The 23,716-nt window shown below is 40.7% G+C and overlaps 1 protein-coding gene across 1 annotated transcript; it reads right to left on the bottom strand.

The window, feature by feature from the left end:
• Positions 1 to 10,399: 10,399 nt before the first annotated feature.
• Positions 10,400 to 23,136, bottom strand: LOC102122143 (cancer/testis antigen 55). The gene is made up of 6 exons (XM_005594654.5): positions 23,043 to 23,136; positions 21,576 to 21,760; positions 14,549 to 14,693; positions 12,362 to 12,474; positions 11,160 to 11,347; positions 10,400 to 10,872 (listed from the first exon to the last, which is right to left on the bottom strand). Exons 1-6 carry the CDS (start codon positions 23,134 to 23,136, stop codon positions 10,803 to 10,805), a joined length of 795 nt encoding a protein of 264 aa, XP_005594711.1. The 3' UTR covers positions 10,400 to 10,802.
• Between the last annotated feature and the right edge of the window lie 580 nt (positions 23,137 to 23,716).

Genomic DNA, 23,716 nt, shown 5'->3' with positions numbered 1-23,716 from the left:
CAGTAATCGCTCACTCTGCAGTTAATCTGTCAGAATGTAGCTAGCTACAAAATATAGCTCCAGATAGAGGAGCTATATTTTGTAAAGAAGTAAAAAAGAAAGACGGCAAAGGAGAAATTCCTAAGAGATATGCTGGTGCAATACACACTGATTTAACCACTCTACAACATTCCTGGGGTGGTGATAATGAGCAACGCACCCATTAGGTAGAATTCATATCCAACATTGGGCCAACACATGTGCATCAACTGACAGTAAGGGAGAATCCCACAACCCTGGGGTGGGAACTAGGCAAGAAAAAGGCAGGGACTTGGGAAAACTAGACAAAGAAAAAGACAGAGGCTTAAGATAGAGGCGGGGACTTCACGAGAAAACAGCGCATAATTAAAATGGCAACACAGAACTCTCACTGCTGTTGGCTTGTTCTCTTACAGCAGCCTGCTCTGCCTCATCATTGAGAATGTGTTGTCTCTCTAAATAAACTCTCTGCTATTTTCCTTCAATAATTTCTCTTTTGTGGCTCAATTGTCTCTTGGCCAAATTCATTCTCCCAGAAACATAAAAGACAGAGGAGTCTGCACTTCTCAGTAACAATTCAACATTTATATCATCAGATCAATACTTCTCAAAAGTATCCTGATTCTCTCTGCATTTAAAACAGGCACCACCAAAAGTGATTACAGATAGCATGTTACAAATCTGGCCATTTATTTTTATATATAATAGTGTGAACCAGATATTGAGAAATGTGCAATATCATTGTATAATTCTCTATCACATTTCATCAAATCTAAAAGGTCATAGAATATAATACACATCTTGATTTTAGATATGCTACACTAGGGAGAAATGTTCAATGGAGAGCAAAATAGTAACCTTTCATAGGGAAAAAAAATCCTCCATCTTCTCCAAGTCCACAACAATGATAGAGGAGGTATATTTTGTAAAGAGGTAAAAAAGATATATTCCTGCATAAAAGTGAGATAACCATCTCCATGGACCAAAAGGGGATGCAAAGAACAGAGGAAAAATGGAGCTGAAGCTACACACAATCACACTCCATGGCCAAAAGTAAATTGCTGTGACCAGAAATGCATATCCAAAGGGACTGGGGTGGAAACAGGAGTTAGGTTCACCCACAGGAGGGCGAGGGGTAGTGAGAGGCAGAGGCAGAGGCAGTGGCTGTGTGTCTGTTGTTTCTGCTGCTGAGGACCATCATGGAGGCAGTCGTATTCCTGTGGCACCGTTACCCCAGATTCAACACTCAACATTGGCCTGTCATTTATGGCTAACATTTCGTGAAATAAGAAATTATGACTGGCAATGACAGCATGACAATGATTGCTTCTAGGGAAAGAAGGAGGTCAATGGGACTGAGGAGGGGCATGAAAGGAACGTAAAATTTATCAAAAGTATTCTGATTATATTAAACATTATGCTGAAATCCAAGTCAATTCAACAAAAGTTTACAATTAACCTTCTACATAAAAAGCACAATTCCCTAATTACTAACACTTCTTGATCTTCCACACATCTCCAAGTATATTCTCATTCAACCACTTAATCCAATATATAGTTTCTACACCTGCACTGTGTGCCCGGGTCTGTGCTGCATGCTGGGCTATAATGGATAAATGAGACAGATGTGGGGTCCTTACTGTCTAGTGGGCCACACACATGAGCAAATAGCTACAAGGGAGTAGAATTAATGTTAGGGCAGAAGTAGTACTGATTGTTGTAGGAGCACAGAGAAATTGAGGCCAAACTGAGAGCAGGAACTGGGTCAGGGGAATTGCAGTCTATGCCGAGATTCTAAGGACCCATCCTTCCAATAAATGCCACCCATATGCCAGACCGTGCTGCTGGGGGCTAGGGTCAGACCCGTGACCAAGACAAAAGCCCCCTTGCCACAGCTTCACAGCTTACATTCTGGGTGGGGGACACTGTCAATAACCAACCAAACCTGTAAGAATATGAAATTTCAATAGGAATAAGTACTTTGAGAAACCATGAACAAGGTAAGGGTGTGCAGTGTGCCCGGCAAGGGAGTCAATACTAGGGTTGTCAAGGAAGGCATCTCTTGGGGGTTATTGGAGTAGAGACCAGAACCAAGGGACAAGCCAGGGATGGGCAGTGCACAGCCAAGGCTTTGTAATTCATTGGCTGTGTGACAGTGGGCCAGGCTTTGACCATCTCTAAGTCTCATCTTTAGGTCCATCTTTGTCACTGTATCCCCATCACAATAGAACTCACGCATAGAGGGTGCTTACTAAATGTCATATCAATAATTTGTAAATGTGAACAGGAATAGCACGACATTCATAGGATTGTTAATGTGCACGACACATTCCGACCTAGCCACATGTTGAGAGAACTATATTGCAAATTTGCAAACAGAAAACATAGCAAAACGAAAAGCTAAAACAATAACAACCACCCCTCTTGATTCCTCTCATACGGCTCTTCAATCCTGTTCATAAGGCGATTTCTTCCTTGCACTACTGGATGAAATCCGGGAAAGTCCCAGAATGTACTCGGCTGCTCTTTGATGAAGCGTGTTGTGGTCACTTTAGGCCACAGCTGGAGTTTTGGTTGGGTAACCAAACTCCAACTTCCTTAAAAAGGCCTCCCACACGTGAACTGGCTGGTGCCGATAATCGTTGGACCTACGGGGGAATGAATCCTTTCCCGCATTCAGGGCACTTGTGAGGCAGCTCTCTTGAATGAATGTTGAGGTGCCTAGAAAGTAGCTTCTCTCAAGCAAAACATTGTCTGCACTGAGAACTGCAGGATTCAAAGAGCGTGATTCAGTTACCTGATCCCAAGGGAGGTGGGCAAGTGTTCACTGAACACCCGGGAAGAAAGAAAAGAAAAATGCAGCCTTAATCACGGTAAAGAGGTTTAGGATGTCGCTTGGGAGCTTCTACCTTTCCACTAGGCATCGAGGATGGCTCTTCTTCTTCCCCATCTCTCTGTTCTCCTTGGAGCAGGGTGATATCTACAATTCCTATCTCTTCTCTCGGGTTTGATATTGGCAGAGAAAATGAAGAAAATATGTCAGAGCAGAAAACAAAAACTGGCGAGCATGTATTCATTTTCTTCCCTTTAGACAGGAATGCACTTCATGGTCGCAATTTACAAAAAGACTGTGAACAGCCTGAGCATCACCGCCCCACCTCCGCCCTCCGGCCCCTCCCCGCCCCCCAAGAGCAGCTACTGGGTGACACAACGTCTGTGGACTGTCAGAATCCCTGTCTAGCAGAGACACTGGAGAGCTCAAACCCAGAGGTGCCTCTCAAGCCCAGAACCCACAAGCAAGAGTCGGGCAGAGAAACCTCCTCTTTGTTCTCAGAGTTCAATTGTTTTAATTTTTAGCTCTCACAAATGAGTGAGAAGAGGCAAAATGTGTCAAAATGTGTCTTCCTGTGCCAAGCTTATTTCCCTTAACATAATGTCCTCCAGTTTCTATTTATTCTTGATTCTCTGTTGGTAGCTTATATGTATCTAGGAATTTTCCCATTGTTTCTAGGTCTTCCAATTCGTTGGCATATAATTTTTGATAGTAATCTCTTATGATCCTTTGTATTTCTGTGGTACCAATTGTAATGTCCCCTCTTTTATTTCTGGTTTTCTTTATGTTGTCTTCTTTCTGTTTTTCTTAGTCTAGCTAAGACGAATTTGTTTATCTTTTCAAAAATCCAACTCTTGATTTAATTGCATTTTCTATTCCTTTTATAGTCTCTTTTTCATTTATTTTTGCTCTGATTTTTGTCGTGTTCTTCCTTGTGCTAATTTGTTCTTAATGTGCTTGTCTTTCTCTAGTTCCTTGAGGTTTAATGTTAGCTTTTTTATTTAAGATATTTTTGCTTTCTTGATACAGGCATTTGCTGCTATGAATTTCTCACTTGGAAAGGCTTTTACTTCATCCCATACATTTTGGTATGTTATATTTCCATTTTTGTTTGTGTCAAGGTATTTTTTTATCTCACTTTTGCGTTCCTCCTTGGCCCGTTTCTTGTTCGGTGGCTTGTGCATCAATTTCCACATGTTTATGAATTTCCTGATTGCCCCAATTATTGGTTTCTAGATTCATACCATTGTGATCAGAAAACATACTTGATATGATTTCAGTCCTCACAATCAATTGTTTTGACTTGTCTTGTGGCCAAACATAGGACTAATCTATCCTGGAGAACGTTCTGTGTGCACTGGAGAAAAATGTGTATTTCTGTTACTCTCCGATGGAATGTTCTGTAGAAGTCTGTTAGGTCCATTTGGTCTAAAGTGTAGTTTAAGTTCAGTGTTCCTTTTGTCTGGATGATCTTTCTATTATTGAAAGTGGGTATTTAAACTCCCCTACTATTATTGTATTGTGATTCATCTTTCCCTTCAGATCTACTAATATTTCCTTTATGCATGCTGGTGGTCTCATATTGAGTGTACTTATAATTGTTAAATTATCTTGAGTAATGGATGTCTTTATTATTATAGAATGACTTTCTTTGTCTCCTTTTCTCTCTTTTGATTTAGTTATTTCATCTGATATGGGTAAAGATACTGTCTTTTTGGTTTCTGTTTTTATAGAATATATTTTTCAATCCCTTCACTTTCAGTCTACGTGCTTCTTTAATATGAGGTGAGTCTCTTGTAGGAGCATAGAGTTTGGTAAGACTGAAAGCTTTTTCCCTGACATCAGGAACAAGATCAGGATGCCAACTTTACTATGTCTATTCAGTATTGCACTAGACGTTCGAGCCAAGTCAATACAGAAAAAAAAAGAAAAGAAAGGAGTTTTTGAAGTGGAAGGTTAAAAGCCATCTCTATTAAAAAAAATGACATGATATTAAATTTGCAAAATATAGAGAGAAATGTCATGAGAGGTAATAAAGTTTTGGTCTCTGCGGGGTCTTGTAGGGCACTGAAAGTGTTTTGGACGTTACTGTACATGATATTTGAAATCCCTGAAAGGTTTAGAGCTTTCCAGTGATCCCTCAGGCTGTGTAGTTGTGAACAGGCTGGAAGGAGCCAAAACATGAAGCAGGGTGACCAGTTAGGATGGGTCTTCTGTAATTCCTTGGCACTGTGAATGTAATCTGTCTTTCATCTCCTGTAGAGAAAACAGGCATGATCACTGCAAAAGATGATCACACTGAGGGAGGGGGGAAAGTGAGGGTCTTAAGAACCAAGTGGAAGCAGTGCTGGGGCATCAAGAGAGGTCTACAGGGTGGAGGACAGGAGTCCCCAGTGCAGCGGGCTGGAAGGGTTCACTGAACGTAAAGGATTGCTGAGAGTCATGAGAATGAATTGGGGTGGTAAAGGAGCATAGAGTGCGTGGCCTGTCCTTTCATCAAGCCTCAGCATGAAAAACATAAGAGAGGGGAAGAAAGGTGAATGCAGACTCCTTCTTTATGATACTTGTGATTGCAAAGACTCATAGAGTGTGTAATCTATGCTGGACACAGTTTTGTGTCCATTATGTGTGACAACTAATTTAGTCCTCAAAGCTCTGCAAGGCAGGGGTTATTATCACTGCTTTTTTTGTAGATGAGGAACCGAATGCCTAAGGAAGTTGAACAACTTGCCTAAAGGCCCCAAGCCTGGGAGAATTGGGATTTGGGTCCAAGCAGCCTGGCTCTGTCATCAGTGCCCATAAGCACAGTGTTTGACTCAGCAGCCTGAGGCCAGTTACCTGCTGAGTGCAGACACCCATTCTTCTGCTTCTTTCTTCCTCCCTTCATTCAAGAACCTCCCCAGGGAGTGGTAAAGACCCTGGAGAGAGGGGGTGTTTGACAGATCAGGACAAGGCTTGGCATGTATCTGTGGCCATTTAGAAACACGGGGGAGGGATTTGCTTCACACAGAAGGAGGTGATAGGGATCCCTCACTGGGGCTCCATGACTGCACTTCTGGGGGTCTCTGAATTGTACCAGACAGGTTGTGGTTCAGGAGATTTTAGGAAGGAACAGGTCCACTTTCAGCCTCAGCTTTTCCAAGGCATAGAAAGCCCACCTGTATCCCATGTCACCAAAATAAAAATGTGAGGCTCTACTGCTCTGAGTTAAAGAATGCAGTCAGACCAGTGTGTGGGAAGCAGCAGGGACACCACAGCATCTACCGAGTAAGAGCATGATGGGACCCAGGACGTTATGGACACATTGTTAGACAAATCCATTCATCACCTGACACACATAGACTTGTTAGATTGTAATAGCAGTGCTAGATTATTTCTCAATTGTTCACTTAATCTACATACTCAAGATTTTTAGGCTAATACACTATTTTTGTTTTAAAGAAAAATCGAGTGGAAAGTACTGACAGTTCACATATGCCCACCACCACCGTCTCCCCTATGATTCACATCTTGCACTAGTGTGGGACATTTGTTTCCACCAAAGAGCCAGTATTGATACATTATTATTAACTAAAGCTGGTAAATTATGTGGGGCTCACTCATTGTGTTGCATAGTCTATGGGCTTTGACAAATGTAATCAATCACACTTGGTCATGGCGTATATTTCTTTATATACATTATTGGATTCAATTTGATAATGTATTATTAGGAATATTTACATTGGTGTTCATGAGAGATATTAGCCTATAGTTTTCCTTCCTTATAACATCTTTGTCTGATTTTGGTATTAAGGTAATACTGGCCTCAAGGAGTGAGTTAGGAAGAATTCTCTTTGATTCAAACTTTCGAAGAGATTGTAGACAATTCGTATAATTAAAACTTAAGTGTTTGGTAGAATTTCCCAGTAAACCCAGCCGGGTTTCCTGATTTCTCTTTTAGAAGGTATTGATTATTGATTCAATTTTCTTGATAGACATAGGCTTATTGAAAGTATCTGCCTCTTCTTCTGTGTGTTTTGATAGATTGTGCCTCTTCAGAATTGTTTTATTTCATCTAGGTTATGGAATCTGTGGGAGTTATTTATTATTCATTTAATGCACATGGGATCATTGGTGGTGGCCCCTGTTTCACTTCTGATGTCAGTATTTGTGTTCTCTCTGTCTCTTTTTAACTTAGCCTAGCTAGAGGTTCAAAATTGTATTGATCTTGTCAAAGAGCCACCTTTTAAAAATTTTTTCCAACTTTTATTTCAGGTTCAGGGGGTACATGCACAAGTTTGTTATATGGAAAATGGCATGTCATGGGGGCTTCATATACAAATTAGTTCATCACACAGAAAATAAACATAGTACCCATCACGTAGTTTTTCTACCCTCACCCTCCTCCTACCCCCCACCATCACATAGGCCCAGGTGTCTATTTGTCTATTGTTTGTGTCCATGTATACTCAAGGTTTGGCTCACACTTGTAAGTGAGAAAACATAGTACTAAGTTTTCTGTTCCCGCATTTATTCATTTAGGATAATGGCCTCCAGCCCCATCACATTGCTGCAAAGGACACAATCTCATTCTTTTTGCTGACTGTATAGTATTCCATGATATAGATACCCCAGATACTCTTTATTCAGTCTACCATTGACGGCCATTTATGTGGATTCCATGTATTTGCTATTGTGAATAGTGCTGCAGTGAACATATGTGTGCATGAGTCTGTATGGCACAAGGATTTATATAATTAGTTAGGTACATGGGATCCAGTAATGGGATTGGTGGGTTGATTGGTAGTTCTGTGTAAGTTCTTTGAGAAATCTCCAAACTGCTTTCCACGGTGGCTGAACTAGTTTACATTCCCACCAGCAGTGTATGAGCATTCCCTCTTCTCCACAGTCATGCCAGCTTCTATTATTTTCTGACTTTTTAATGATAGCCATTCTGACTGACTGGTGTGACATGGTCTCACATTGAGGTTTTAATTTGCATTTATGGCCGGGCGCGGTGGCTCACGCCTGTAATCCCAGCACTTTGGGAGGCCGAGATGGGCGGATCACGAGGTCAGGAGATCGAGACCATCCTGACTAACATGGTGAAACCCCGTCTCTACAAAAAAAAAATACAAAATTAGCCGGGCGCGGTGGCGGGCGCCTGTAGTCCCAGCCACACGGGAGGCTGAGGCAGGAGAATGGCGTGAACCCGGGAGGCGGAGCTTGCAGTGAGTGGAGATCGCGCCACTGCACTCCAGCCTGGGAGACAGAGCGAGACTCCGTCTCAAAAAAAAAAAAAAAAAAATTAATTTGCATTTATGTGATGATTAGTGATGTAGAGCATTTTTTTCATATGCTTCTTGGGGCCCTTCCCTGTAGAGGAGGGCACCCAAGGATTTGAAGGCAGGCAGGGAGCCTGCCAAAAAGTGGTTCCAAGGAGGCCTCCTGCAAGCCAGGGTCCATGAGAACAGGGAGTTAGAGTACAGATGGAAGGCTGCCCAGAGTAGGAGAGCATATATGGCAGGATTGTGCAAAGAAGTAAATACACAGAGGATAATGGAAGTTAGGGTTCTCCAAAGCTGAGAAGGAAGCAATATAGGTGGAAAGGTGGAAAGAGAGGAAAACATAGTATAAACTCCATATTCCTGGGCTGGTATTGGAGGTCTACGTGCAACCTCAAGTTTGCCAATAGAAATAAGAGCTTCGATTCAAAACACCATATTCTCCAACACCAAGGGAACAGGGATCCTTGTAAATATGGCTGATTAAGTAGAATTTGAAATTTTGACAAAACAGAGAACTACACACTAAGCATAACAAAGAAGAGTTGTTTACATTCACAGAGCATATCCCTTTGGCAGATGTACAGTTAAAGATTTATGCATCCCACAAGAGGAGTGAAATGATGAACCAGAACCTCTGAAAGCTACAGGTAGTTAGAGGATGAAACCATGATCACGATGAGAAATTTCAAGGTGCCCCTTTGATTAACAGTGTGCATAATCATGATGGCAAGAACACTAGGTTCAATCTATTGGGCCAAGATTAGGCTCTGGGTACCTAAACAGAACTTTATGTTTTGAGAATCATTGCAGGCATCAGGCCAGAATTGGCATAAGGGCCATAGTTTGCCAAACCAGGCTAAAGATCATTATCTTATTTCATTTTCTTCATTGCATGTATCCCTAAATGAGCGGAGAAGCATCTGATATCAGCACATCTGCAACACCTTCATGGTGTGCCAGTTGGAAGCTCTGTGGCAGAATACTGGAGCCCCAGAAACTCGTGGTAACAGGTCCCTGTGTTTTCAATCCAATTCTTTTGTACCTGGGGAAAACACATTTCTGACAGAGTCCGCTATTTCCTACTTCCTGGGTCCATCTGTCCTTGTGCCATGAGGTCATCCATTTAGGGACACAGATGTGATGAGGGTGAGATGATCAAACACAATTCATTCTCAGTTGTGGGAAAGAACCTTGGAGTTAGCTCATCTCTGAGGGAAAATATTCAAAATGCACCGCCGCTTGGTCGGCCTTATGAAAGCAAAGCAGTTCTGGGCTTTGCTATTTGAAAGTAGAGGAAATGTGTCCAATCCCCACCACCTGCCCAGCTGAACTGCTGCCTCCCAGGTGATCCTCAGTCCGGTGAGGAAGTTTGTGAAACAGCAGCTGTGACTGAATCACCAGCTGATTGGGCTTATCATAATGCATTATAACTCCCAGAGACCATTCTTCCACATCAACCAAACTGCAGAATTAAGTGGGAGGTAGTGAAGGTCATGGCCCTTGCATCTCTCAAGTCTAACGTGGACTGCTCTGTAATTCCACAGGGTGTGGGGCTGCTTTTGAATGACGACATTCACAGGCACCTGGTGTTGCCACATCTCCCGCTTGCCCCTTTCAATCATAGGAGCTACTGCTGCATGGGTCAGGAAGCCAAGGACGGTTAGGGGGTGGGGGCATTGAAAGAACACAAGTTCCATTAGGGCCTGGAATTTTGTCCTTTTGATTAAGGGTATAACTCTAGAGCCTCAACAGTGCCTGGCACATCAAAGAGAGTCAGTAGGATTTTGTAGAGTGAACCAATGAGTGAAAATGGGAATTTTACAAGACCTTCACCGTCCCTATCAAGTGGGAAACAAATCCCTGGATGACTGAGACGTCTCACTGGATCTGTAGTGTAAAGTAAAAACACAACTCTGTTTATTCAAGGACCAGTGGTAGTGGTGAAATTATGAATCACAGGACTCAGGGTAAGTTCACAACGACACTCAAGCTATGCTCAAAGGTCTGAATACATCCATTCCCCTGGGTCACAGCTACCTAGTTAAATGTTCTATTAGACGAAAGCATGAAGTTTCATGGGGTTTACTTGTGGAATTTTAGTATAACCTTTCCCAGTGGGTAAGTAGCTTATCCTTCCTTCGACGGGCTCTGTGTTTGTACGTTTCTTCGTGACTTCACATGAGCTGCACCCCTGCAGCAAAGTGGCTCACGGAGGCTCACGTACAGCAGAGTCGGCTTTCTATGGTTATTGGTGTTATTTAAAAATCGACAGAGGTCTTAATGCGTTGCTCAACAATTTTATTCCTAAGGAACCAGTGATGAATGAACCGCAGCTAAACATCATAGATGGCCCAATCATTCAGTCATAGAGCTTAATAACATTTTATGTTAGGCACTCTTCTAAGTGCTTGGAGATGCTTTAATGACAACAGAAAAAAAAAAGAACAACAACAACAACAACAAAAAGATCAAAACACATCCTGCCATTGTGGAGTTTACATTCTAGCATGGGGAATAAGGAACATATTGAAACAATAAACAGTGCGAGTTATGTGGGTGAAAGAAGATGAAAGAGACTATGGAACAATACAGATTGTACAGACAGCATAAAGGGGGCTCAAAACTGAAGTCAAATGGTAACTTTAAATCATGCCTTTAACATGCTGTCCCTGATGCCTTTTCAGTTAAATGCTTTGGCTCCGACGTTCCTTTTTGGGCCGTCCCAGGCCTCCATCATCCTGGAATCCGCTGCTGCTAATGGGAAATATGGAATTCAAATTTAATGGCAGTGTTCATTTTAATTAAGAACTCCTTTCCTCCAGTGACTAGCGAGCTATTTTCGCGTGGTTTTTAATTGATAAGGCACTTCCCTAAGCTGGGTTCATGGTCCAATTGAACTAGCCAGTATCTCAATTAGATTTACCAGAAAAGCCATATGTAAAATACTATTTAGGCTTATTAAGCTAACCTTTTCAGTTAAACCAGTCCCTTTACTGCTCATAAAAGGAAAGATAAACAGAATAAAAATGCTTTGTCATTACGATTTTTGAGCTGGGGTGACAGAAACCGCTCTCCAAATATAGCAGAACTGAATGCTCTCCACCATGACCACATTGACGATATCGTATACTTGAGGTATGTATCCATCAGGAAGTTTCACAGAATCCAAGGTGAAAAAGATAGTATAATCTATCACCCCATTTCTTCCATGTACGCTAGTAATGCAGACCTGTGAGTATAAATAATGGAAATGATTATGAGAAAGCCCAATAATCACTGTAACCAGCTTTGTACCTCCTCACTCTGGGTCCTGCGTGAGTGCAGGTCACTTCGATGCAAATCATTGATTTCCAAACTGGTTGGCCCGTCGCTAACACGAGGGGTGCTTTGTAAGAATACCCATGTCCACGCTCCACCTCAGAACAATTAAATCAGACTCTCTGGGAATGAGGCCTGGGTCTCAAATGAGAAATCCAGCTCTAAATATTACCAAAATATGTCCATTACCCTCTGTTGCCTTGAATTGCCTGCGCATATTCAGGCTTTAATACCCAAATCATCCTCAGCATTTACTGGTAAGCTCAAGTCCCACAACACATTCCGCTCATTCTTTCCCTAAAATTTTCTGGCACAAAGATTGTTTTTCTTCCTCCTGTCATTGGAAGATTCTAATAACACTTGGATATTGAGTAAAATGCACAATTTAGAACTTAATCAGGCCGGGCGCGGTGGCTCAAGCCTGTAATCCCAGCACTTTGGGAGGCCGAGACGGGTGGATCACGAGGTCAGGAAATCGAGACCATCCTGGCTAACACGGTGAAACCCCATCTCTACTAAAAAATACAAAAAACTAGCCGGGCGAGGTGGCGGGCGCCTGTAGTCCCAGCTACTCGGGAGGCTGAGGCAGGAGAATGGCGTAAACCCGGGAGGTGGAGCTTGCAGTGAGCTGAGATCCGGCCACTGCACCCCAGCCTGGGCGACAGAGCAAGACTCCGTCTCAAAAAAAAAAAAAAGAAAAAAAAAAAGAACTTAATCATGTGCTCGTTCTACGTAATTTTCTAATTATTTCCTTTGGAAGATCCTGCCTTTTCAATAAGAAAAGTGGCTCCTTTGTTGGCAAAGAATGTATTTCTTCATATTTTCTGTTATTCCCATTACACCCAACAGAATCCTGGTCACGTAAATTCTCACCAAAGGAAGGGTTATCAGAAACTGCTGACAGGAGCAACAGGAAAGAAATTACCTCTTCTGCATGAATACAACGGGTGGGCTTCACAGAAGTTGCCTTGATGTTTGAGATGCCTGGCTCAGTGGAATATTCAACTTCTAACAAGTCACCCTTATAAGGCACAAAATCTAAAACAGCCATGGAGAAATGTGAGTGTCATGATCTCTTAACTAGGTCACGTTTAATTTCACACGTTATTTGATAGTGTACTACTTTAAAGTCAGTTCTGCTAGAACTAAAGTCCATTTTGTGCATATTTAAACAGACACTGCAAATCTCTAAGTCCAAAAAGAAATTTATAATCCTTAGGCATTGATTCTCCTCTACTGATTTAACAAATTTAAATGGAGGAAAGTGTCAACTGTGCATCACAGCCAATCTGAGGGAGCGGCACAGGATTTACTAAACAACTGTTCGTGTTCACAATTGCTTAGTGAGAGGCAGTCAAACATGTAGGTAAGAGCACAAGTTTGACCCTGGCTACGTGGCTTCGAATCTTGACACTGCCACTCATTCAGTTTGCAACCTTAAGAAAGGTGGTTAAACTGTCTGTGCCTTGTTTTCTTCATCTATAAAATGAGAAGCACAGTAAGTAGCCTTCATGATACGCAGCTGCTGTGAGAATTAGTTGATATGTGCGATACACACAGAATCATTCCTGGTGCATAGTAACCACCAAATAACAGTTGATTGGTAGTAGTGGTAGCGGTACCACAAGAAAATGTTGTTACTTTCAGAATGAAGGAATTTCCCCTGGTGTTGTGTTCGGCTGATGAACTCTTAAGTATCTGCCTCACAGGTTACAGTTAAGACCACTGAGTTTCAAACAGAAGTTTGCAGTAAGTTAAAAGTGAGTCACAGGATAACAAAGTTACATGAAAGAATCTGGAGCAAATGGAAATCCCAACTGCAAGTGAGACAGTAAATTGCCACAATGACTCCAGAAAACTAGCAATATCAACAAAGTGAAACAATTCTCCACCTTAGGACCTAACACTGTAGAATGACACAGTGTTAGACCTCTTCTGTCTCTCTCTCTCTCTTTCTCTGATAATTTACATACATTTATTTTGTGTGGGTTTAACATATATCTATATGCTTATAACTCCAAAATGTATATACCTCCAGCTCTAACCAACCTCAGGATCAATTATCCTTATGCTTACACCAATCTAACATGTGTAAAGCTGAGTTGCTGGTATTCTCCGTATTCACCAACTTTTGTTTACTTCAGTCATCTACATCACAAACTGGCAACTCCACTCTCACCACTGCTCAAACCAAAAACTTTGGAGGTACCTTAGACTCATTTCTCCTCCACATCAAAGATCTAATCCATTACCTCCTGGGTTCTTCTCTAACTTCAAAATATATCCAGAGTCAACTCAATCCTTAGGTCCTCCACTTCTCCATTTTTCATTCACATCTCCATCATCTCTCACCAGGAATATTACAACATTTTCCTAACTGATTTCCTGACTCCACCCTTTCCCTCATAGTCTCTTCTCAACAAAGCAGACAGTGTCAACATCTTAAAACAAAATTCAGGTCAGAGTCCTGCTTTTGCACCTAAGAAAACAAACCAGTAAGCTGCCTGGGGAAGCAGAGCTAATCTCCCCATTTATACCCAAGCTATATGACAGCAGCAGTAGACAAAACAGACAAAAAAAATATCATTGGGTAGAAGCTAAATATTAGAATATATCTGCTGATTACAAAGAGAATTCAACAACAACAACACACACACACACACTCACAAGGCGCTATCTCCAATCCTAAATTTGAAGCATTTGAAGTGTATTCTTTTAAAATTTGGTAATCTACCCTGTCACTGAAACTTCTCTAGTAACCAACTACAGAAATGATCCCTTCAAGTATAGTCCTTGAAGGGTATTAAAAATAGTGTCTCTATGTACTTGTAGGATTGTTTCCATGATTAGAAATTAAATTCTTATGTGAATGAAAAATATATCCAGGCATTGCTGAGGGCATTGAACAAATGAACACACAATAGCCGACAGCACACAATTTATAATACTGTCTATTTGCCCCTATATTGTACCTAATTTTGATTGGAACGGTCTACTTCTAACATTGAAGAGCCATTGACTGAAGCCAAGTACACTGTAAAAGTTGTTCCAGGACTAAAATCCTCTCAAAAATTTAAGAATTAGATCGTATATCTCAAAATGTAAATCATACCTTCAGAAAAAATGTCTATGGAAAAATAAATGCTGTTACTAATATAAATAGTATCTTCACTTATAGAAGTAACACATCCAATTAAAACTCTGGTTCCTGAGTCTGAGGGTACAGCACCATAAAGGCGGTGAGGCACAACATCCACCTGTAAGATTTAGGAAAGAGTTACTTCAAAAATAATACAAATTTAAACATGGAAATTACATGATTAAAACACTTGTATTCAAAAATATTTTCAACAGCCATCCTAAACACTGGTGAATATAGTTCACTTGGCAAATGGACCATTGACTTGAGATGATGGTAAAAGTCATGTGTGTGCTTCAAGAATTGTGAAATGTATCCCAAAACATTAATTGCCTACCTGAGTTTAATGCTCCTGTACCATTAGATTCCAAGATTTAAAAAATACCGTCCTTAGCCTGCAGAAATTCACAATGAAATGACGGTAAAGTGGAAAGGTATGTAGTCATAAGCAGGTTGCGATGAAGGATATAAAACTAGTTCAAAATGGTTTCTGTGAATTATCTAGAGGGAGAACATTTCAGACAGGGAGAAAATAGGGGCATTGCTTGGGGGAAGTCAGATTTGTGCTGGGTTGTGAAAGAAGACAGAGGTGTAACCTTGTAAACAGGGGTAGAGGAGCACGGAGGCGGAGAGAAAAAAACAACAGAAGTTAGGAGCCTAGGGAGCAAAATCCTAACATTCGAGATCCAGGCCTAGGAGAGAGAAGCACAAGATAAAGTTGGAGCAATAACCTCAACTGGGGAAGGTTCAAAAAACCAAGCCAAATTAGGGCTTTACTTTATCTACAATAAAGAGGCATACAAACCTTTTTCCTTATTGGAAGTGCAATAGTCCTTATTTTATAATCCTTAAAACTAACAGAAATAATGCAAGTTCATTGTACTAAAAATAGGAAAAACAAAAACCAGATATGCAGACAGCAAAAGGCGGTTACCCCATAATCCATATTCCATTACCAAGAGACCACCAGGGACTACATTTTGGCAGTAACACTCATCCTGATGTTTTTGTCTGTGCACAAATATATATATACATATGTAAATGCCTGTTTTAAAAGCAAATTAGCATGGTATTCAGTATTAAAGTATCACATTAAATTAACACAAAGGTTTTTAAATAACAAGAAAGGACAGTAAGAGTCATAGGGAATCCCAATTAATGGATGTGCCATAATTTACTAACCCAATTCCACGTAATTAGACATTTCACTTGTATCCTAGCATTTGGGCTACTTGCCTGACTGAACTATAGGATAAACTCCTAGGGTTGGAATTTGCTGATCAAAGACTTCTGATGGAAACTTGAGCCACTGAGTTGTCAGTAATTTTTCATGGTTTTAAAAATAGCCTAGTTTGCTGCTATTCCCATTTCTTAACTGGTGCCTTTCCAACTGTCAATACCAATCTGATGTTTATTTTCCCCTCACCTACTATCATGAAGGAATGAGGCACCAGTCTCCTGCCCATGTATCTATCCCCACTTTTGACAGTATCCAAGTGGGTGATCCATAGGACCCTTGGACCTCTCTGAGCCTTGACTCCATGCCAACTCACAGACATATTGCAGACTAAAACTTTGCCCGCGTCTCATGGCTCCCAACTCTCTTTCTTATGCCTTGCAAATGCCACCAACACAACAGCAGGTACAAACAGATAATGTTGAGGGACAACTGAGTAGCCAGTAGTGAAACAAGATGTGGATCCTTCTCTCAGTCCTGCACATGAAAAGCAAACCCAGACTGGCTGTATGTTTAGATATAAATAAATGAATGACTTTCAGAAGAAAAGCTAAGTGAATACTCCTGTAAATTATGTCTTAGAATTAGCCTAAGGATACTTCCTGAACACAGAAGCCACGTGGACAAGATGGACATATTTATAGCATGTAAAAATTAAATAGATGGAGGAGGAGGGGAGCAAGAGGGAAAAATGGGACTCTCCAGTGATCGTCCTCCTGCAGAAACATCAATGTGAAAAACTATCCTTGTATGAAAATACCCTCATTTGACATAAGGAAACCAGATGAGAGACCATGGTACCCAGTTATAGCATGAAAATAAGAAAAGATGCATTGAAGAGGGTAGTAAGAACAGTTTTACATTACCCATATCACCCCTTCCCCGACCTTCAACAGCACAGCATAGAGAGAGATACCATCCACCCAGAGGAGAGAGATAGTAGCAAGCATAGGACATTGCCTGGGAACCCAATATCAGGTCACCACTTGACAGACGCCCATGGCCCCTGACTCTCAGATGGTACTTGTGGACAGAGTCTCTAGACCCACCCTGGCACCAGACAGAAAGCCACAACCACAGCAAAACAAACTCAATACCTGGTCTACATCTCTGTCGAGTGATTCCAGTGGCCTTATGCTCAGAATATTCTACAGCCACAGGGAGTTCTCAGTGAATGGAGGTTTGGATTCCAGTCTCACAAGGGACCAGCCTCCATAACCAAGGGAATCTCAGCCATTGTAGCATCTGTCGTTGTGTCCCTGGGAATAGGCAGCCCCCTAGGACTTCAATAGCTGCAGTGTTCACAAGCATAAGGACCAAAAGAGACCTATGTAGAGTTTCCGGACAGGCTTACTGCTAAAGGATGTCCCCTAAAAGCTAGACTGCAAAGACTGAAATGAATACCTACTTCTTCAATACACAGATACAAACACATGACCACAAAGATTAAGAACAATAAGGAAAACATGACATCACCAAACTGACAAAACAAGGCGCCAGTGATTGACCCTAGAGTGATAGGAATGTATGAGTTGTTTAACAAATAATTCAAAATATTTATTTTCCACATGCTATGTGAACCTTGAAAACAATTACACAGAAATGATTCGGAATTTATCAGAGTAATTTGAAAGAAAGATTGAAAGAATGTTTAAAAAACCAAGCAAATCCAGAAGTTGAAAAATACAATGAAGGAAGCACACAATAGAGAACATCCAAAGAACAACTGATCGAGCAAAATAAAGAATCTGGAAACTTGGAGATAGCTTCATTGAAAATATACAGTCAGAGGAGACAAAATTAAAAGGAATGGCACGGAAAGAAAAAAAAAAAAACTTACTGGATTTCTGGGACAGTATCAGAAGAGCAATAGTATGAGTCATTCACATTCAAGCGGGAGGAGTAAAAAGATCATTTAAAAAATAATAATGGAGAGCCATCCAATCTCAAATAATAATGGAGAGCCATCCAAACTCAGAGAAAGTTACAAACATCTAGGTACTGGATGACCAAAGTTCTGCATGCAGATACAATCCAAATAAGATTACCCCCTGACATGTTAAAATCAAACTGTCAAAGATGAAAAATAAAGAATCCCAAGAGCAGCAAGAAGAACGAAGAAAATCATATATAAGGCACTTCCAATATGCCTACCAGAAGACTTCTCAGCAGAAGCATAAAAGGCCAGGAAAGAGTGGGATAGTCTATTTTAGGAACGCAAGGAAAAAAATCTCTAACCAAGAATAATGTACCCAGAAGTGAAGGGGAGATAAAGACTTTTACAGAGAAATCACAGCTGAGAAACTTCCTCACCGCCACAACTGTCTTACAAGAAATGCTAAGGAGAGTTCTTCCAACTGGCATAAGGGACGCTAATGAGTAATGCAAAAACATTATATGAAGGTATAAAACTCACCAGTAAACGTAACTACACAAATTCAGAATATTCTAATAAGGTAATGGTGGTTTCCAGATCACTTATATCTTTCATGTAAAGGTTAAAGAACTGAACTAGTAAAAATAAAATAAGTACAATAATTAATTAAGGGATATAAAATATAAAAAATTGTAGTAAAGTGTGAAACAGAAAACCCAAAATCCATGGGTGGAGTTAAACGGTAGAGTGTTTGCATTTTGTGATCAAAGTTATGTTATCAGTAAAATAAACTGCTGTGATTATGTTTCTGTAAGCCTCATGCTATCCACAAAGAAAAAAATCCTATAATAGACACACTAAAACAAATAAAAAAGCAAAACATACTAATAGAGAAAAATCTCTTATCCATCAAGGAAAACAGTAAAAGAGGAAGAAAGGAAGAAATTACCTACAAAATAGGTAGAAAAAATTCTCTAAGTGACAACAGTAAATCCTTACCTATCAATAATTACCTTGATAGTAATGGATGACATCCTCCAACTAAAATGCACAGAGTAGCTGAATAAATTTAAAAAGCAACAACAGCAACAACCAAACCTATGAGAGACCCACTTCTCCTTAAAAGACATTTGTAAACTGAAAATGAAGGCATGAAAAAAGATATTCTTCCATGTAAAGGGAAACCAAAAGAGCGCAGGAGGTGCTAAACTGATTTCAAATAAAATAAGATTCATATCACAAACTGTAAAAAGAGATCAAGACCATTATATAATGATGAAGGAGTCAATTCATCAAGAGGATATAATGATTTCCAAAAATATGGACCCAACATAGCAGCACCTAAATATACAAAGCAGATATTAAGGTCTAAATGGTGAGGTAGAGTGCAATGCAATAATAGTAGGGGACTTCAACACCCAACTTGCAGCAATGAACAGATTGCCCCAACAGAACACTGACTCCACAAAAAGTGGAATTTATCTGCACTCTGGACCAAATGGACCTGACAGTCATTTACAGAACATTCCATCCAAATACTCCAAAACACATATTCTTTCCAACTGCATGTGGAACATTCTCGAGGATAGATTATGGGGCAGGCCATAAAACAGATACTAGCAAATTAAAGGAGTTTGAAATAAGATCAAATCAGTTCTCTAACCACAATGGTGAAGTATTAGAAATCAATAAAAGTAGGAACTGTGGAAACTTTAGAAGTGGATGGAAATTAAAAAACATGCTCCTAAATAACCAATGGATCAATGAAGAAATTAGAAGCAAAGTGTAAACATTTCTTGAGTTGAAGCAAAATGAAGGCACAACATATGAAAACCCATGAAATACAACAAAAGCAATTCTAAAAGTGAAATTTACATCAATTAAGCCTACCTCAAAAGAAAATATGCATCTTCAATAAACAACCTCACACTGCACCTTGAGGAACTAGACAAACAAGAAAAAATTGCAATGCAAAATTAGGGCCTAAATCATAAAGATCAGAGCAGAAATAAATGAAATAGAAATGAGAAGAACAATACAAATATCAATGAAACAATGACTTGGTTTCTTGAAGAGGTAAAGCAAATCAACAAAACTTTAGCTAGACTAAGGAAAAAAGAGAGAAGATTCAAATAACTAAAATCAAAGATGAAAAAGGAGACAGCACAACTGACATCACCAAAACAAAACGTATCATAAGGAAGATTATGAACAATCATCTGGCTACAAATAGGAGAAGTTAGAAGAAATGAATACATTCCTGGGCACATACAACCTGCCGAGATGTAATGGTGAATAAATAGAAAATCTGAACAGATCATTAATGAGTAAGGAAAGTGATTCAGTAATAAAAAATCCCCCATCAGTGAAGAGTCTAAGATAGAATGACTTCCCTTCCTAATACTACCAAATTTATATATAAAGAAGAATAATTAATAGCTATACTTTTAAACCTATTCCAAAAAAAAAAAAAAAAAAAAATGGGCAAGAGAGGAACACTTCCAAACTCATTCTGTCACAACGCATTACCCTGGTGGAAAACCCAGACAAGGAAACACAAAGAAGAGAAAACCGAAGAAAACTACATGCCAAAATTCCTGATCAACACAGTTGCAAAATCTTTAACAAAGTATTAGTAAAGCAAATTCCACAGCACATTAAAAAAATCATTCACCATGTTCTAGAGGGATTCAGCCCTGGGAAGCAAGGAATTTTCTACATACACAAATCAATAAATGTGCTATATCACATGAACAGAATAAAGGACAAAAGTCATAGGATCATTCCAATTTAAGCAGGATAAGAATTTGATCAAATTCCACACTCCTTCGTGATTAAAAACTCCACAAATTAGATATAGGAGGAGTGCACCTCAACACAATAAAGGTCATACATGATAAGCCCACAGGTAACAACATACTGAATGGGGAAATGTTCCAGGCTTTTCCTCTAAGACCGGGAACAGGACAGAAATGCCCACTTTTGCCCATTCTATCACACATACTTCTGGAAGTGCTAGCCAGAAAAATTAGGCAAGAAGAAACGAAAGGCATCCAAATTCAAAAGGAAGAATTTAGATTGACCCTGTTTGCAGACGGGAAGCTCTTATATATAAATAACCCTGAAAACATCACCAAAAAGCTACTAGGTCTAATAAACAAATTCAGGAAAGTGGCACGACACACAAACAACATACAAGAATCAGTAGCATTTCTATATAACAATAGGGAACTATCTGAGAAAGATATCAAGAAACAATCCCATTTACAACACCTTCAAAAAAATTAAAATAGGAATAAATTTAACCAAGGAGGTGAAGGATTGCAACACTGAAAACTATAAACCATTGACAAAGGAAATTGAAGGAGGCAGGAATGAATGAAAATACATCATATGTTCATGGACAGGAAGAATAAATATTGTTAAATGTCCGTAACCTAAAGCAATCTACAGATTCAATGCAACTCCTATGAAAATACAAATGACATTCTTCATGGAATTATAATTCCATGAAGCTCTTTTTAAAATATTTACATCGCACATGGTTTGACATAGAAATTCCACTGCTATGAATGCGCACTACAGAAAATGTTTTTTTACCTGATAAGGGAAGTTGCAGGATTATAAAGAGTTCAATAATTATTATTGTTACTCATATTGTTCAAAGATTAGAATAATAGATAAGTAATTTTTATGTTTTACAGCACAAATTACTACAACTATTAGAACAGAAGAACCCACAGATTCAGAGGGGTGGGGCTTCAAATTGCGGTCTACATCCCCTCTACGGATCACAGCAGAGATGTTGGATTAATACAAGAAAAGAAAGATGCAGAAAGAAAGCCCACTGGGATAAGACACAATTTCCAAACTCATGCACATCTCACCTTGATTGCTCTGAATCCATAAAGTGGTTTATCATCTTCCACAACCACATTTACTTTTTGTCCAACTTTTAGAGGCACGTTGCCACTCACAACATCACTACTGAAGAAGATCGACTCATCAATCATGCCATAATCACCACAGAAACTTGTGACAACTCCCTGCACAGTTTTCAACTGGGTGTCACCTACAAGATAAAGAAACTAGGTCATATTATTGGCCTCAAATGCAAACACCTACTACAAATAAGTCTTACACTCACCATCTGCATAACCCTGGACAGAGAAGTTTTATAACATCTCTGACCTCGTTTTCATCTGTCAATCCACAACAATCACAATTTCGACTAATAGGGTTGTTGTAGGTTTTTAAAATATTTTTAAAAATTTATCAAAATTTAAATGTTAAAATTTTAAATTATTTTTTAATTTTTTGAGCAGAGTCTGGCTTTGTCACCAAGGCTGCAGTGCAGTGGCGCAATCTGGGCTAGCAGCAACCTCCGCCTCCCAGGTTCAAGCGGTTCTCATGTCTCAGCCTCCCAAGCAACTGGGACTACAGGTGTGTGCCGCCACACCCAGCTAATTTTTGAATTGTTAGTAGAGATGGGGTTTAGCCATGTTGCCCAGTCTGGTCTCCACCTCCTGGCCTCAAGTGATCCACCTACCTGGAACTCCCAAAGAGCTGGGATTACAGGTGTGAGCCACCGAGCCCAGCTTGTGAATATTAATATTAACATACACACCAACTGTCGAGAGCTGTGAGTGCCTTGCACAAGAGTGTGTAAATGTTACCTGTTAGCACCATGTCTACATATGAGTCAAGCTTCTGCTCCTATTATGTTCCTTCATCATTATCACCAATTATGATGAGTAGCACTTTCTATAGATACTTAACTGTCTCAGCAGACTAAAAGATATCTGGAGATTGAAGGCTAGCCCAAAACGGCATCTGAATGGTTTTCTTTATTTTTTTTTCCTTCTTCTTTTCTTTCTTTTTTTGTTCTGCACAAGCCTAGCTGATCAGCAATACTTAGGGATCAAACCTCAGCAGTTGCCCCACAGGAGTTCTGTGCCTTCGGGATCGGATAAGTATAAGGTATCAACTTGGCTTCAAATTACATTCCCATTTGGGATACAAGCCTAAATTCACTCGCAAATTAGGGAGTTTCTCGCCTACTGGAAATATAAATAGGCATGTGCTGCACAACCACGTGGGGGGAAAGCACAGGAGGTACAGCCCCCAAGGTCTTCTCTGTCAACACCTTTCCCGCTTTAGATGGACAGGAGAGTTTGGGAGTTGGTTCTCAGGGACTTGTTGAGGACTAGGGTTGCCTCCCCATGCACACACAAGATGGAGCCGCCGTCACATGCTGTACCCGCCCGAGTTACCACAGCCTCATTCCAGGGGTGAGGAGAACCCCTACTGGGAGGCTTCTGGGGTGGGGGAAAAGTGGACACACAGAGGAATACCTTGTGGGAGCCCCTGCTGCTGTGGGCCCTGTTGCTCTGCAGGGTCGGCCGTTCTCCCGTAGAAGGCCAAAGCAAGTCTCAGAAGCCTGAGCATCGTCCCAGTTGTCACCACCAGCCTGGGCACCGCTTGTGACAGAGGAAGCACGAAGTCTCCTCAGTAAGGGAAGCCCTCAGGTCACGGCGTCTCCTCAGGGACTCACCTCCTGCTTCTCCTCCTCAGCCTCTGTGGCATGGGACCCAGCCGATAGTGAGCCCCCCTTGGGAGAGTCAGGGACATCGCAGCCTCCAAAGGAGCTCCCAGGTTCCCCTCTGACTTCTCCCTCTGAGCATGCGCTCATCAGGGCTCGCCTCTACCACTGTCCAGCCAATGGGCGTGCAGTGGGTGGGCGGGCAGGTTCCTGTGGCTATTAAAAGGTGATGGGTGGGAACATCGTCGCTTCTCCCACCAAGGCTGAGGGTGCCATTAGGATGGCCTGGGGGAAATGGCTTGGGAGCTTGGGTTCTCCATATACTAAGGAGGTACAGGGCTCTTCTCTTGGGTTCCCTGGGAGGATGGGTGCCTAAAACACCGTCTGTGCAGCCAAACATCCTTCTCTTGCCCCTGTATTCGTGGTGCTTAGTATAAGGAGTCACCACTCAGTGGGCAGTCAATAGTTAGTCCTCACCAGGGATCA

The sequence above is a fragment of the Macaca fascicularis genome, chromosome X (assembly GCF_037993035.2).
Source record: "Macaca fascicularis isolate 582-1 chromosome X, T2T-MFA8v1.1".
Lineage (NCBI taxonomy): Eukaryota > Metazoa > Chordata > Mammalia > Primates > Cercopithecidae > Macaca > Macaca fascicularis.
Note: the sequence above shows the minus strand (reverse complement) of the source record. Positions and strands in the feature narration are given on the sequence as shown.